General features: G+C 37.6%; 2 protein-coding genes across 3 annotated transcripts in view; one reads left to right on the plus strand and one right to left on the minus strand.

The window, feature by feature from the left end:
- The window catches only part of LOC117005836 (N-terminal EF-hand calcium-binding protein 1-like), a 74,549-nt gene that overhangs the window by 53,102 nt on the left and 5,451 nt on the right, over window positions 1–15,996 (plus strand). Inside the window, exons 12-13 of one of the 2 annotated variants that reach the window (XM_033077910.1) lie at window positions 626–717; window positions 3,512–3,882. In XM_033077910.1, coding sequence (XP_032933801.1) covers window positions 626–717; window positions 3,512–3,540 — 121 coding nt within the window. In that variant the 3' untranslated portion in view covers window positions 3,541–3,882. Of the gene's footprint in view, window positions 1–625; window positions 718–3,511; window positions 3,883–15,996 lie in introns of those variants that run through there. The other variant, XM_033077901.1, reaches the window with a different exon arrangement.
- On the minus strand, window positions 7,372–15,312 carry LOC117005851 (uncharacterized protein C8orf88-like). Its single transcript, XM_033077915.1, has 5 exons — window positions 15,225–15,312; window positions 14,362–14,438; window positions 12,632–12,716; window positions 9,086–9,192; window positions 7,372–7,447 (listed from the first exon to the last, which is right to left on the minus strand). The coding sequence occupies exons 1-5, from the start codon at window positions 15,310–15,312 to the stop codon at window positions 7,409–7,411; spliced, it is 396 nt and encodes a 131-aa protein (XP_032933806.1). The 3' UTR covers window positions 7,372–7,408.

Below are 15,996 nucleotides of genomic sequence, written 5' to 3' on the forward strand. Positions count from 1 at the left end.
AGCACAAGTATTGAAACAGATGTACCAGCCCGCAGCACACTTCAGCATGCAAATGGTTATGGGGAGCTCCCCCAAAACTTCCCAATCCACATCACAGGAACCCATCCAACAGACTCCAAGAGTGTCTCTTTTGGGCCCAAAATAGAAATTATTAAACATCCTACCAGCTGAAGTAGAGACAAAATGATTGTCCTTACCTACATTTAGTTAAAACACTCAAACAAACCAACCCCATGATCCTAAATCTGCAAAGAGAACCTGTTCTTAGGGAGGTGGAGAAGTCTCTTGCAGCTTTGTTGCTCTCCTTGCAAACAAAACCCCAGTTTTACTGGGTTTCCTGTCACAGAGACTAAAGAACACCAGTAACACAAGTCAACACTGTACTGGGTCACAACCAAAAGATGAGCATCAGGCTGACAGCGAGCTGCACAGAAGCAAAGCAGTGTTTAATATAACAGGCAGGCACTTCATAGCTTGTCTGGTCTCCTCTCCCACTATCACTGGAAGTTTTGAAGCACAGAATCTCTGTGCAGCACTCATTGTGAAATTTCTGATAATGCTCATGAAAAAAAAAATTGAGCCCTTTAAAAACACTGTCACATTTTTACTTTTTACAATTATTTAGCCACCTTCAAAGGAATTACAGCAAGGCATTCCAAAGAAGTAACGTGGATTTCTTGGAAACCCCAGAGCTCATCACAACAATGTTAGTCCCTGGTAAATATCAACTTTTCACATTACTTTTTTTTTTGTTCTATGGGAAAGGTTCTATTAGTGTGTTCCATATGCAAGACCATTGTATAATATCACCCTTATTCAGATCTTCTTTGGTAAAGTATAGAGGACAAAAGGACTCCAATTTTTTCTTTTTATTTTAACCACATAAATATAAAATGCATCAGCACAGTGCTTTATTTTACATAGTGTGAAATGATACTAACATACACTATTTAAGACAACATTTATTTTTTGTGAATGGTAAAATATACCCCATCTAAGCTTTTCAAGGATAAAAAAGGTTTTCTGATTAAGATTTTAATTCCTACTTACATTGACTGAAGGGAGCCTTAATTACTACTAATTGATACTTACTAACCAACTTGTACACACTTCCTGCTGTGTTATAAAAAAGCAAGGTGGTAAAGGTTCCAAATTATTATTCTTAATACAAACCAATGATCATGTAACATCTTTCTCCTAGAAATAAGAGTTAACAGACGCAGTGCAGGTGCAGGATGAAGCAAAGAAAGCATCAGTCCCATATTTACAGAGAGAGGACAGTATTTCTTTTTATTTTAGGGAACACAAATCTACTACAATGAAGCCCTAATTTCCTATGTGTCTGGGTACAGACTAAATTTAAAATAATAAAACCCCACTTAGTAGAAAAATAAATGTACTCCTGTACTGGCGTTAATCCTTTAAAGAAACCAGCCAAGATATCCTCAGACCTCATGAGCCTGATGTGGACACAAAATTATATGCCAGGGATTCCTGCAGAATCAGGAGACTGAAGTTAATGAACCAAATATCTCTGTAAATCTTGTATCTTCCTGGGATATTCCTGGATTTAAGACAAACTTGATTGTAGGAAACAATGAAGTCTTTTCCCAAAATTCTTTGTGTCCAAGAGACTGCACCTGATCCAGCAGTGTTCCAGGGTACTTTACTCACAGGCAAAGTACAATTAACGTAAAATAAAATGTAAACATAATTTTTAATAGCCTAAACATGAAAATGTCTGAAATTGGATTCCAAGTACTTATTAAAGCATTTACCCTGCCTGCTCAGAAGGATTTCAGTCTGCAGCACTCTGGCAGACAGTAACCATAGAAACAGCATTTCTCACTGTGCACTCCTTGCTGGGGTTGGGGAGGGGGGGCAGTGGGAATTATTGCATGCACAGTCCTTTGTGCAGTTTTATACATTACCTGTAATTTAGAAATCTGTGCAATGATTTGAACTCTGTTTCATGGAAAGAGCTTCCCACACCTGATCTATTTGTGATTGAAAGACAGAAAATTATATTGAAGTAAAAAATTATGGCTGCAACCCCGCCAGTACACTTTACAAAACAATTTTAGACACCCTAAAGTGATATCACTGTAAAATCAGAAGGAAAAACTCTAAACCTGTCTGCAATTAGAACACGGATAGGCTCTATTCAAAATCAAATTTACCCTAGCTAAGGAACTTCCAAATATCTTTTACACATCTGGCTGGCTAAGAACTAAATCCATTTCAAATTGTAATCTGAGTATGATTCATTCAAAGTTTATAACCCATAAGTCTTTACCAATTAACTTAAATTAGTGAGGATACACTTACGTGGTCAAGAATGATTCAGGAAGACAAGTTTTCAAGACTGTTTGATCCAGTATTATCCTAAAGAGAATTAACTTACCATCAGTTAAGAGGAACCACAAGCTATTATAACCACTCACACCTGTTAACTCACCCGGTTGCTTCACTCAGGGTGGCATGAATCACTCAGTTCACATTCAGTGAATGCCTCATTTTTATACAAGATCTGGACTTGAAGATTATAGACAACCTTTAGGCAAAGAAAATAAGGGGAAACACTTATAACACTATAACCCATGAAATAAATAGCTAATCTGGCATTTTTGGGGGCTGAAATGCATTAATCCACCAATGTTTCAGAGAGTACTGGGCTCATAGCCTGAATTCAGGTAGGACTCGAATATTTTCTCATAATTAATAATAATTTTCATTAAAATAGCATTAATTGAAGCATTTATGGATTCATACCTAAGAAGCAAGTTCTGCTAATGAATTTGTGTAATGTGAAACCTTTGTAGCCTAGAACACCCCTCTACTAAGGGCACTTGGCATCTCAGATGCAGTCGCAATTCTTTCCTTCCTTCCCATCTCTTTCCATAAACCTTGTGATTCCTCCCTGCATAAGATTCCATTTCAAAAGGCTAGAGATTGTGGGGAAGAAACACAAATTAGTTTCAACCCAGCACTGTCTATAATCTTGTGATTACAGAGCTTTTTATGGGAATGACATTTTACAAGTCCATCAGTTCTCTTACTTTTGAGGACAAAAAGTTATTAATTCCTAGAGCTGTGTAAAAAACCCCATCAGATTTGAATAATGTCACCAGGAAAGCAAGTCATTATTCTAACACAACCACCCAGGGAACATAGTGCTTGGTTTAAAAACCAAACACACATCAGCACAGGACTGAGGATTTATTTGGTTTACTCTAAGGGATTTGGGTGCTTAATTCTATGCAGCCATACCTATAACACATTAATGCTTCTTTGGATGTTATCAAAAGGCGATTTAATTCTTGTGATAAAGCTACCTTCCCACCACTTACACTCAGCTCTCCCAGTATTCTGCGTATTTTTTCTCACCAGTATTAGCTGCATAGATAAACAAATTATATACGTTATAGGTATTTTATTTAGAATTTTTACCAGAGGTCAAAAAAGAAATGCAATTTATGCTAACAAATAAATAAACTCTGCTCTCTTTCAGCATCATGGTGGGTCCTCAATAACAACTAGCAGTTGTGGTTCCAAGTAATGTTAATGTTGTACTGTCTTTCATTACACTAGCATTCATATTGCAGTGTACAGATGAATTTATGATGTGATAACATTTTTCATTATGGATTGAATCTTTTCCACTTTATCCACTCTAAAATCTGGAAAACTGTGCATTTATTACCTTTCCTTCTTGTGACTAGTTTGGTGAAATAATGCATTCTGAAAACTGAAATAAGACAACTATGATAAACTATTTATTTCTGTGACAGTCCAAACTGTCACAGAAAAGTATGTCTTGAATGTATGACTAAGTATTTGTGAAAAGTTTTATTACTGCATTAATAAACAACCATTACTTAATGCTGCTGTGGTCTCATTTTACAAAAAAAAGAAGTATGAACCTGAACACACATTTTCATACATGTCTGCAGAGAAGCTCTAAGTCATTAATGAAAAGAATAAACATAGCGACAACTCTTTGTGCTGATACAGAACCTCCCCAGGATATTTTCTGCTCACAGTTAGACAAGGCAGCACCATCTCCTCTTGACAGACTCTTAATCCTTACCCTCACAAGAGGAAACATGTCTGCCTATCTGTTGTCACTGCAGATCCTCAGACTGAACATTGCACAACCTCTATGTCCTGACCACTCAAAATACTTTCTTTAGATCTCTGGCAGGTCACGGCAAAATCATTAGAGAAACTGCAGTTACAGCATAAATAGCCATAAACCTTGAGCTCATTTGGAGCTTGGTTCTGGCAGGGGAAAGAGCTACTGTATACCTTTGACTGATGAACAGCACCATCTCCAAGAAGATCACCGTCTTCAATCAGTGTGCGCCTTTGGTAGGGATGCACATGGAGCATTGAGGAGGAAGTGGATACCCACCAAGCCAGACAGGCCAGCTCAATCAGCCTGGTCATCAGTGGGGTGACAGATGTTGCAGCCAGACTGCCCTCACATCCAGGGATCTGGGGGTTCTGGTTGATTCAGTATGAGTCAGCAGTGCCCTGTCAGCCAGGAGGGCCAACCCTGTTCTGGGGGCATCAGGCACAGCATGGCCAGCTGGGCAAGGGAGGGATTTTCCTGCTCTGCTCTGAGCTGGGGCAGCCTCACCTCGAGTGCTGGGAGCAGTTTTGGGCACCACAATCTAAAAGAGATATAAAACTATTTAAGAGGAGGGCCGTGAGGATGATGAAGGGCCTACAGGGGAAGCCGTATGAGGAGCAGCTGAGGTCACTTGGTTGGTTCAGCCTGGAGGAGACTGAGGGGAGACCTCATTGCAGTCTGCAACTTCCTCATGAGGAGAAGGCACTGATCCCTTTTCTTTTGTGACCAGTGACAGGACCCAAGGGAATGGCATCAAGTTGTGTGAGGGAGTTTGAGGTTAGGCATTAAGAAAAGGCTTTTTACCCAGAGGGCGGTGGAACACTGGAACAGGGAAGTGATCACAGTACCAAGCCTGGCAGTGTCCAAGCAGCATTCGGACAATGCTCTCAGGCACAAAGTATGAGTCTAAGCATATCCTGTGCAGGACCAGGAGCTGGACCTTGATGATCCCTGTGAGTCCCTTCTGAGGATATTCTGTGATTCTGTAAGACCTGGAAGTAGCAATACTTGACTCCCTAACAAGTCATGGTGTCGTTGCCTGCATCTGAGGTGCATCGTCCAGCCCAAGAATGGGCAAGCACGCACTGTAACCTCACACCTCCACAGCAGGTTGACAAGCTCTACATGCTACATGACCACCCTCTCCATTCATTTAGCAGTCTAAGGTTACAAACAAAAAAAAAACTTAAAAGCCATGTTCAATAAAATACCTTCTTGTCTAGTTTTATTTCTTCTCAACAAAAAAATTACCATATGTAATTGAAAGGGGGGAATTTCAACTACAAACAAGCAGTCTTCATTGCAGTAAGGTCCTGTGTTCCAGAAATCATGACAAGGTCTGAGCTCAAGATTAAGAAAGGCATCACATTTAGGTTCCTGCATGCGGCCAAGTCAGTTTGGCTCTTTTTATCAGTAGAGTTGAGGCGAGTTATTTGTCTAAACAAAGGCATCTAGTGCACGTGAGTTAGTGCAGAGGACATCAACTGCTCTCCAGCTCCCAGCTGAGGATGACATGTGTTACCTAGAGTTTGTCTGTCATTTCTGCCAGGCCCACGCAGCAGGTGGACTGGAATTCCAGAGAGTCTTGGATGACACCAGATGCTTACCTTTAAGTAACTGAATCAAGCCCTTTGCCAATAAAGTTCACGAGGCCTTGGTTCTCCAACATATGTGGATATCAGAGATACTTGCACATCTGAATTTATAGGCCCATATTACTGATAAATGTCACCTTTATCTCTCTCACAGTAACTCAGTAAAAGTGAATGCTTTTAACACTGAAATCCAAGGCTTTCCTGTATGATGCAGCTACCAATCTGTACATTTTTTAAAGGGTACAGAAATTAGCCTCAAAAGTGACATCAGTTTAAAGGTTTCTTGTCTTAATCAAAGTATATCTATTCATACTCCTGAGCGACTGGCTGCTGTTTTTCCTATCCCAAGATGTTCGGCTAGAGTATACCATGGAGTTTTTTGTCACAACTGACCTACCAACAAAGGAAGTACAGTCATGTGACACAGATTCAGGCAAAATCCTTAAGTGAGAAACAACATACTACACTAAGGTTTGTAACGTTTTTCTTTTTCACTGGAAAAAAATGTATAAAAATCACTCTTAAAATAGCCTGCTTTAGAGCTTCATGTCAATTAGGTGCTAGAAGGGTGAAAAAAGTTGTAGCAGGTCATATGTCTTTATAACAGTTACTCACATTTGTATATTTAATAGTAAACACTTCCATGAATCATACAAGAAATTTGAGAAGTTTCACTTAGGAGTTTTGAGAGCTACACACAGAAACTGACACATACTGGGGAAAAAAGATCCATATGACCCACTCTAAGAAACTCCCTGTAGTTTTTAACCAACAAAAAATTATTTGCATCATTCAGGAAAATAAATCTAGCGCCAATCCAATGCAGCTTGACAGGTTTTTGCATCACTGCAATTGTCATTTAACACATCCTCATTTAGCTTTCATTGTCATTTGTGACAGAGGGTAAAAAATTGCCTGCAGTACCCAGATGATACTATTTTGGGTCTATTAGAAGACATATGGATTAAAATCTGTCTTCTTCTTCCTCAGTTTTTCCCATTACTTTCACTTTTCAAAGTCAAGAAAACTGGACAATTATCTATGAAGACCTTTAAGGAGTGCAATGCATAGGCAGGTCTTCTGTTCTGATCCAGGATGGGAGAAAATTTCTCTTGTTAGTGAAACTATTACATAAGAGACTTCACACCTTGAAAGAAGGTATGTGTATCCACAAAATATTAAGAAATACCTTGTGTCAAGACGCAGATTTCAAACTAAGAAGAAACAAGTCAAGTTTTGTCCAAAAACCCCAAAAACTAGAGGAGTAGATATCCTAAGACCTCTGAGATTTGAACAGCCAGTATTTATTGTTACATCATTACTTCTGAGGAAGGGAGTTGGGAGCAAGCAAAAAGTCCCAGTCAAGTATTTATTTAGAATTTATGGGTCAGGCAAAATACATGGCTACATAACACAAACAATTCCATGACAAAATTCTGCCACACCAATATGTAAAATTATTTATTTTCACTTTAATCATATTACCATTTCAGGCATTACAAATTAAAGGTTTGTCTCTTAAAGCATTCAGGCAATTACAGGAAGAAACATGCATTTTCATAGGTTTCACAGGGTCGTACTTCCATCCGCAGGCACCCAAGTACCTTCAAAAATCTTGGAAGACCTACATCAAATGTAGCTCCCTCACTGACAGACTTTGGATCTTCCAAACAACATGTCACTTCTTGCAGATGTCAATGAAAGGTTTGTTCTTTACCTGTGTGACAAACCAACCCTCAAATTACTTCAGTTATAACAGATCACTAAAGTTTTCATTTCAGTCTGCTTGTCACTCTCTCCTACTCCATGTACATTTCAAAATTTGAATTTTTTTTATTATGGCAAACAGTTCTATTTTCATTAATACTAGAGAGTTCATCTAAGATTTTCCATTGTGTGTCAACAGAGTAACATCTGTTCAAATGCTGAGCTATGTGTTGGTAGCCCTGATCCCCACGTCTCAAAAAAAACCCTGTGTCCTTCAGGAAAAATGCAGTCCACAGTCCAGCAACTGTAACAACTGCATCTCCCTCGTCCAAGTCATTCTAGAAGTTTTCTTCATCTGAAAATACAACTTTTACTCATAAATGGGCACATACTTTAGCAGTGGCTTCAAAAATTCAGAACTAGGAAAGTCTTACAATAGGCATGAATTGTCTGAATACTAAGTTCAACAGCAAACTGTTGAAAACCACCTGCTCCAAAATACAAGCTCACTGACACTGTAGGATTGTCTGTTTGTCATCAGAAATTTATTTGCAGGCCACCTTCTGCCACTTCTAAGCATCATTTAATTTTACATGTGTCTCGTCAATCCCTCTGGTTTCTGTACAGAAAAACAGATGTGATCAGTCAACAGGCTGGAATTTTGGCTGAACTAGGTGATCTCACTGATTTCTGTAGGGACCCTCCTTTTTCCTAGGAATGTAAAACATCTGAAAGCGTACAGACTATCAAAATTTGCCACTCTTGGAAACACAGGTAGTGGGAGAGGGGGGAAAGTTAGGAAATTAAAGAGCTGAGACTTCTGAATCTGAAAGCAGGTTTTCAAACAAATAAAGCTTTCATCTTGAGGGTAAATAGAAATACATAAAAAGTAAGATCAGAGAAAGCTGATTATGGCAATATATCAGTTAATTTTTGTTTTTTGAAAAGATAGAAATTTTGGAAGTTTAAAAATGCCTCCAAATGTGGCCAACACAGTAATCATGTGGACATACTTTTCCATCCTATTTCTAGCAGAACTACATCCCAATGGTCTCTAAAGCTACCTAGTATGTAGCCTAATTTTAAATGATGTTTACTCAGATGATTTTCCCACATTTAGGTTCTGGAATGTGATTCAGTAGATGTGTTCTCCTAGCCTATGAAGTATTTGAAGATTATTTCATCACAACATTAAGGTAGCACACATGGATATCCTTCACATTCATCATTCATTTCTATTAATTTCTCCCCAAAACAAAAGACCAAAAATAATGATAATACAAACTGCATTGAGCTCATTGATGGTTTTGTAATGGACACTCATGCATTAACAACTCAAACAATGGATTAAGACTTGTACCAAGCTGTAAATTTATCAAGATAGTCCTCTTTTATTTTGAAAAAATGGAAGCATATCTGATCTTTTTCCTGAAAACAAATTAAAAACCTTTTCCCTTTACATGGTACTACCCAGGGTAAGATGTCAAATATCAACTAGAGAAGTTACATGCAAAAGTTGTTCTGAACTGCACAATGTGTCCTTCAAAGGTTTTATCAATTTGACAGTTTGAAGGAAAATGTTTCCTGTCAAATGGCTTATCAAAACTTCCATTTTGTAACTTCACTTACTATAAAAAAATGCACTTACTGGCTTTTCAAGTACAATTGGGTGATCAGGAAGAAACTCTGGTTTCTTCTGAGAGAGAGAAACATTTGAAAGCTTCAGAAGGAAATCTCTGCTGTATTGGATCCTTTCTGTGAATATACAAAATCACATTCTTGTTTGAGGGATTAAGATTGGGAACTCAGAAAAAATATTTGGTAACTTATAGAATGGTAGAAATGCTACACATGGAATATAAAAAACACTTTTAAAAACAGAAGTAATTTAGGTCTTATCTTGCATCAGGAAATCTGAAGTAAACTACAGAGCATTTCACTTTAGGTGTATCAAACTGACACTGTAAATCAACACAAAAGAAGAAAAAAGGTGAATCCAACCTTACACCAGACAGACTCCCTGTATCTTGTTCTAATTAGCAGAAACACCACAAACTGGTCTTGAAACCCACAAGAAAACCTGTTTATAACTCACTCCAAAGTGGCACCTATTTCTAAGGGACAGATGACAAAACCAGAGTGTCTCTTTGGAGCTAATAAGTTAAATGTTTTTCAACACCTACAAGTAATGAAGAAGTAATGAAGTAATCTGCACCATGTAAAATGACAAATAGATTAATAGCAGTGAAATGCTTTTGAGGGGTATGCTGAATCAACAAGAGTAAGAGCATGCAGGTTTCTCATTTGAGTTTATAGCACTATCTCTACTATGGCATAGCTTTGGATACAGTATGTCTAGCAATGTCTGTATTTGAGCAGATATTCTCAAACAAGAGCAGAAACAAGAGGAAAGGAATTAGGCAAAGAAGGAGCAAACTTTACCTCTGGTCCTTGATGACAAAGAAGCTTATTCCTTTCAGAATTATGGGCTTCCTGCAAGATTGTTACACTGTCACCTAATGGATAACAGTCTTTGTTTCTCAGACTGTAGAATATTAAAAAGAGAAAAGCTTGTATCAACCATGACACAAATTTCTTCTTGCCTTTGAACACAAATGATGCAGTAACTGTTGAATCTAAGGGGGGGCATGCAGGTAACTTTGAAAAAAACAGTTTTAAAGAACACAAGCATACCTGAAAACTCACATCTTGCTTTTACTCCCTCCCTTGATTAAAAACCTATGAAGATGGTGACTTCTGTAAGGCCTTTGACATAATCCCCCACAACATCGTTCTCTCTAAACTGGAGAGATGTGGATTAGATCAGGGGCTGGATAAGGAACTGTTTGGACAATTGCATCTGATCTCATATTGGAACAAGTCCAGAGGAGAGTCCCTGAGTTGATCACAGGACTGGAACACCTCTCCTATGAAGACAGGCTTAGATACTTGAGATGTTCAGCTTGGAGAAGGGTCTGGGGGGACTTTGGGGCAGCCTTCCAGTACCTAATGGGGCCCTACAAGAAGGCTAGAGAGGGACTTTACAGAAGCATGTAGTGATAGGAAAAGAGGGAATGGTCTAAACTGAGGGACAGTAGGTTTAAGTTAGGTTTAGGTTAGACAGTAGGTTTAGGTTTAGGTTAGGTTACATCCTCACAAGTCTTTACTGTGAGGATGGTGAGGTACTGTAAAAGGCTGCACAGAGAAGTTATGGATGCCTCATCTCTGGGGGCGTTCAACATCATGCTGGATGGGGCTTTGAGTAACATGGTCTAGTGGCAGGTGTCCCCACCCAAGGCAGGGGTTAGAATTTGATCACCTTTTAGTCCCCTACAACCCAAACCATCCTATGATCCAAAGAGTATTGGTCATGTCTGGATGTAGTTTAGTGAGTGATGAGTGGTATCCCTCAGGGTTTCACATTTGGACCAGTACTGTTGAGTATCTTCATCAATGAGAGACAGTGGGATCAGCTTCATCCCCAGCAAATTTGCAGGTAACACCAAGCTGAGTGGTGCAGTTGACACACCTGAAGGACAGGATACCATCCAGAGAGACCTCAGAAAGCTCAATGAGCGGGCTCATGGGAACCCCATGCTGCACTTAAGAACTGCTGAGACAGGTAATTGAAAGCATACTACTGCTGAAGAGATATCAAATGGAAATTATTATCTGGAACCTAAAGTACAGCAGAACACAGTGTTCTAGAAGAAATTTTACTGTGCAAGGAAAACAAAAGACTTATTTGTAAGCAGTAGCTGAATAGTAGGTCCTCTAAAGTTGTGTAACTCTGAAGGAAAAGATTACAACCATTAGCAAACAAACAAAAGCCCTTTAAAACAAGTGTGAGAAAAAAAATGACAGTGTGGAGAATTGTGGAGTAGACTCAAGGAGGCATCACAGAGCAATTAACACTGAAAATGACCCAAAGTGACGGTTTATACAGGAGAACAGGATCTGATGAGAAGCTGTTTAAGATCTTGTAGAACAAAGCAATCTCTTCTCACCACAAGTCAATGAGGAAGTATCAGAAAAACACTACCAGACAGAACTTGACAAGTCCATCATCTAACTAGATCCAAAAACCAGAACTCTCTTCTATTTATCAAGATCAAAACTAGAAGAAATGAACCTGAGCTTGAAAGAAGTTACATGAAAACTTATTTTCAAGTTGGTAATACACAACAGAACAGAAGTAATACTCAAGAACCTGAGAGATGGTAACCTCAGACTGACAAAATTCAAAAGCCTCACTAAAACTTTAATGAATTATTTCAAATTTTGAGTACTAAGAGCAAAATGACAAATCACATCTTCAGAGATTACTTAAGGATTGGAGATTACAGACAGATGCCTGATCACACACAGACACAGACAAAAGAAATAAACTGATGACCTAACCTGAGTCACTGATGCAGTTTCTGTGACATGCTTTAAGAATGGAGAATTAGGTAGGAAGCAGGGCAGAGAAGTACTGTGAGAATGCATTTGAAATCTGAGATTATCCCTTAATGGGGAAAAAAAAAAGGGTAAATTTTTACTTGGTTAAGCTACCAATTCTCTATGAGTACAGTGGCAGGCAGTAGAGAGAGAAAAGCACAAGGAGCAAACCTTAAGGACAGTACTGATACAAAAGCAAATCGTCCAGGATTAATTATAAAAAAAATTAATTCATATCTAACCATCCAAATACTCTTATTTCAGAACCAGCATAGTAAGAACAGGACAAGGAAGCCAAAATGCTGAGTTCTTAACTTGATTACATTCAATAGTCTGTATGCCACAACTGAGCCCTGCAACAGCCTAAAGGATGCAACTCAAATCTGTACTTCTACACACACAAGCAATCTAGACAAACCCAGGGTTTTGCAGGAAGAAATTTTTTATGTTTGGGATCTGTTTTTTTTAGAGTGTTAGTAACAGTTTTTTGTTTTTCTGGGTTTGTTTGAGATTTTTAAGACAGCTATATCCCTATATGCAAGCAACTCTCCCAGTGGAAGTTTTCCACCTCAGTTATGATCAACTTTCATATCTTCTCTAGAATGCTATGTGGAAAGTAGAAAAATTTCATATTGCTCTCCAAACTGTGCACCGGCTGATCAGAAAAAATGAAGTGCAGCCCACATCACTACAAAGCTCAGTTATCCTCCATCCAGAAAATAGTCCTGACACAGCTCCCCAAGTAGTATTTTACCTTTTTTTGCTCCTGATTCATGTTGTTTTGGTTGACAGAGCATCACAGTTTGAGTTAAGATCTTCACTTCAGTCATTTCAGATGACTAAAATAGGAAGGAAAGTTATTAAGCTTATCTCCTTTAAGCATATTAAACATGGATACATGTTTCTTAGTTAAAAGAAACAGGTGTAGCACAGTTTAATTTGAACCTGTAGAATGTATTTGATTACATACAATAAGGAAATAGTTCAGTAAAACAATACAGATGAACATAATGCAGAGCCATTTTTTTTACAAAGAATTTTAAGTGTTACTGCTAGTTTTTAAAAAAAAACACATTTATCTCCTCCTTTTCTGTTATCCCACCTAGAACACAGCCACAAGCTGCTACATTTGGGAATAATAAAAATAGGAAGGACTTTCCTTAAAACCAAAGGGATTCTCTCACTCAGCAAAAAGGTTTGCTTCATAAGCATCAAGACCCAATATCCACAGTATAATACCAGGATTTTCCAGCTGCCAAAACTTTGAAGAAAGTGTTTTGGAAAGTTGGAAAGCAGTTTATCCTCAAGAGCTTGTCTTGGCTTTGAAAAGGCTCTACAGCTTTGAGGAATCTTAACATCACTCTGGGTCAGATGGGAAGTGGGCAAGAACTGAAAAGTGCTCATCAAGCAGGGTTGCTAGGGCACTATTCAGATGATATCTGGGGTACCCAAGGAACAGTTAATGGTCAAAAGTATTATTAAAAATTATTTTCCATATACTATGATAAGAAGAAGTTAAAAAAAATACAAAAAATACACCTATACCTATATCAAACAAATGCAATATGCAACTACATGTAGCTATAGTGATGAAACTGAATATTATAACATTGATGACCAGAGGCTTATTTAAAAGGGAGTAGTGTGCTCTCCTCAGTAATCACTGCTCAAGAGACAACTGTAATTGTGTAGCTGTAACTGCAAGTGTTAATTTCTCTATGTCAGATCAAAAATAGGATCCCAAGACCTTGACATTTTTTTGATTATATTTTTAAAATCAAATGCATCTTGCAGAAAGCTTAATACAATCAAGAAGGGTTAGTAGAACTCTTCTAAAATGATAACAAAAATAAAGTAAAAATTAAGGAACAGGCATTTGTTCCAACAAAAACCCCATCTATCAATGCTCTGAAAAAACATTCAAATCAGAATCAACAGAAAGTTAAATTCAGGCTATGAAACATGAAACATCCCAGTTGGAAGACTTCAAACTTCATTTTTCAGCAAACAGCTACAACCAATTTCAAGTATGAAAAACATATTCATTCCATGTCCAATGCCAAGCACTTCTAGCAATAGAGCATAAAGTTTTATGATGTTTACTGTCTCAAATGAATTTGTGCATGTGCTAACAACAAAAAAAAATCTGATTTTATTATTTACACATAATAAGTGAAGACAGAATACATGCACTCTAAGTTTAAAAGAGCTGACTTCAATGAAGACAAAATAAATGCCACACAACATTTCATAAACTTTCATAACAGTCTTAAAATTCCTAAGCTTCATTTTTCAGCTCTTAGTGCATGCAAATACCAAGGAAAGGCATTCCTGAAACTCAAATCTTTTCAGCAGTTCTGACACTGCTGGTTTAAGATATTCAGAGTCAAGGACACTCTAAGGTAGAAATAGTTTTCTTTTGGTTACATAACAGAGCAGCTGACCTCCAATTTATAAATAATTATATATTTACTCAATACTCACCCAGTCAACCTTACTCTGCAAACATACTTCAGTGCTGCTGGGTAATTCAGTCCCAATGTTCAAAGCAATGGGTGATGCTGGTGAGCATAAAACATTAAGAAATAATAATTTCAACAGACTCCACAGTATTATTTTGTGAATAAATGCCCCAAGAACATTCCTTGCTACACAGAGATTATATGGGCATTTATTCACAACTACATCACCACAGGACTCCTTTTCAATTTCTTCCATGAATTTTATACAAAGTAAAAATTTATGATGGCACTTAGCTTCAGTCCACATGAGCACAGTTGATGATTTTCTGGCCACCAAAAATTTCTAATTTAACAATAATAACAACTGTAATACTGCAATATCTAGGCTTTAATGTATAGAAGTTTGAAATTTAAACCAAAATATTCACACCTGACATAAATACTGCTTTTTTTTCCCTCAAAACTTTTTGGGTTTCTGTTTTGAATTTGTGTAAAAGCTAGGCAAGAATAATGCAGTGCAGTGAACTGTACTTGCAAGAAAACCTAAATAATCTGTCAAATTATGAGTATTTTATGTTGTCAATAGTAGGAGTCAGCTACCCCAAGAAATCCAAATTTAATAGAGAAGCCTGATCCATCTTTCCGAAGCTGCATTTCAGATGTCAAGCTGAAAGAGCAGTATCAAAGAGCTCTGCATAAACCTAATACTGTTTAAATTCAGATTTTATCACAGAGATGATGTACTAAGCTCAACATACAGCAAGGTATTTACTCACTGTAGTTTAACAAACTAATTTAAAAACACAACAAAACAAGTTACATATCTTTGTTACATTCCAAAACATAACCCAAACTTTACCAAAGTAACTTAGCCATGCTACTCACCTTGTTTAGAAGACAGCTGATGCACAGGTCGTGCTGGCTGAAGAGATTTACCAATAAACTTTTTTGCTTCTGTAACATTTTGAAACATCGCACTTCAAAAAAGCAGCTGAAATCATTAGCATTGTTTCACACATGGATGTTAAGCAAGAAGAGCAATCTACCTACTCCTTGTTAGTTTCATTTGACAAGGCAAAATTATATCTGGGCAGGAAAAAGCAGAAAGGTCTGATGCATACATTTTTTTAGATGACTGAACATGTTGGATAAAATTTATCTGAAGACTGAATCAGACACTTCTCTCATTTTTCCTTCCAAGTGAGCTACCCTAGGTTCTTATCAAGAAGATTCTTCCCCTCTGTCTATGTATACATTTGGAGAAAGGACATGGGGATATGACAGAAATTATGGGATTTTCTAGCACTTTAGGTCAATGTGTTTTTAATTAATTAGCATCAGCATGCCCCTTATCAATTTGTTATCTGCACAGGAGTTCTTTATATATCTATATAAACTTACAGGACTGTTTTTTAATGGCTACTTTAGTTAAATTAATACAGTTTTGTATCTTCTCACTCAGTTTAGCTACCAGAGAAGCATCAAAAACTGCCAAAGTGATGCTGGGATGAAAAATCTCACACTTTAAGTAAGCAATGAGTTGGAAAATATTCATTTGTAGTATCTCCTCATTCCCATCTCTTTTGTCAACTGTCAATTTTATGATTTGAAGGAATTTCAGCTATTTTTAGAGAAGAAGAATAACAGAAAGAACAAC

The sequence above is a fragment of the Catharus ustulatus genome, chromosome 1 (genome assembly GCF_009819885.2).
Source record: "Catharus ustulatus isolate bCatUst1 chromosome 1, bCatUst1.pri.v2, whole genome shotgun sequence".
NCBI classification, from domain to species: domain Eukaryota; kingdom Metazoa; phylum Chordata; class Aves; order Passeriformes; family Turdidae; genus Catharus; species Catharus ustulatus.

Excerpts from the sequence above, each read along its gene's own strand:
- LOC117005851 (XM_033077915.1), bottom strand. The coding sequence starts at position 15,312 with ATGTTTCAAAATGTTACAGAAGCAAAAAAGTTTATTGGTAAATCTCTT. Across the intron at positions 14,439-15,224 it reads TCAGCTGTCTTCTAAACAAG|CATCACCCATTGCTTTGAAC; the intron begins GTGAGTAGCATG and ends TATGCTCACCAG. Across the intron at positions 12,717-14,361 it reads TGCAGAGTAAGGTTGACTGG|TCATCTGAAATGACTGAAGT; the intron begins GTGAGTATTGAG and ends TTCCTATTTTAG.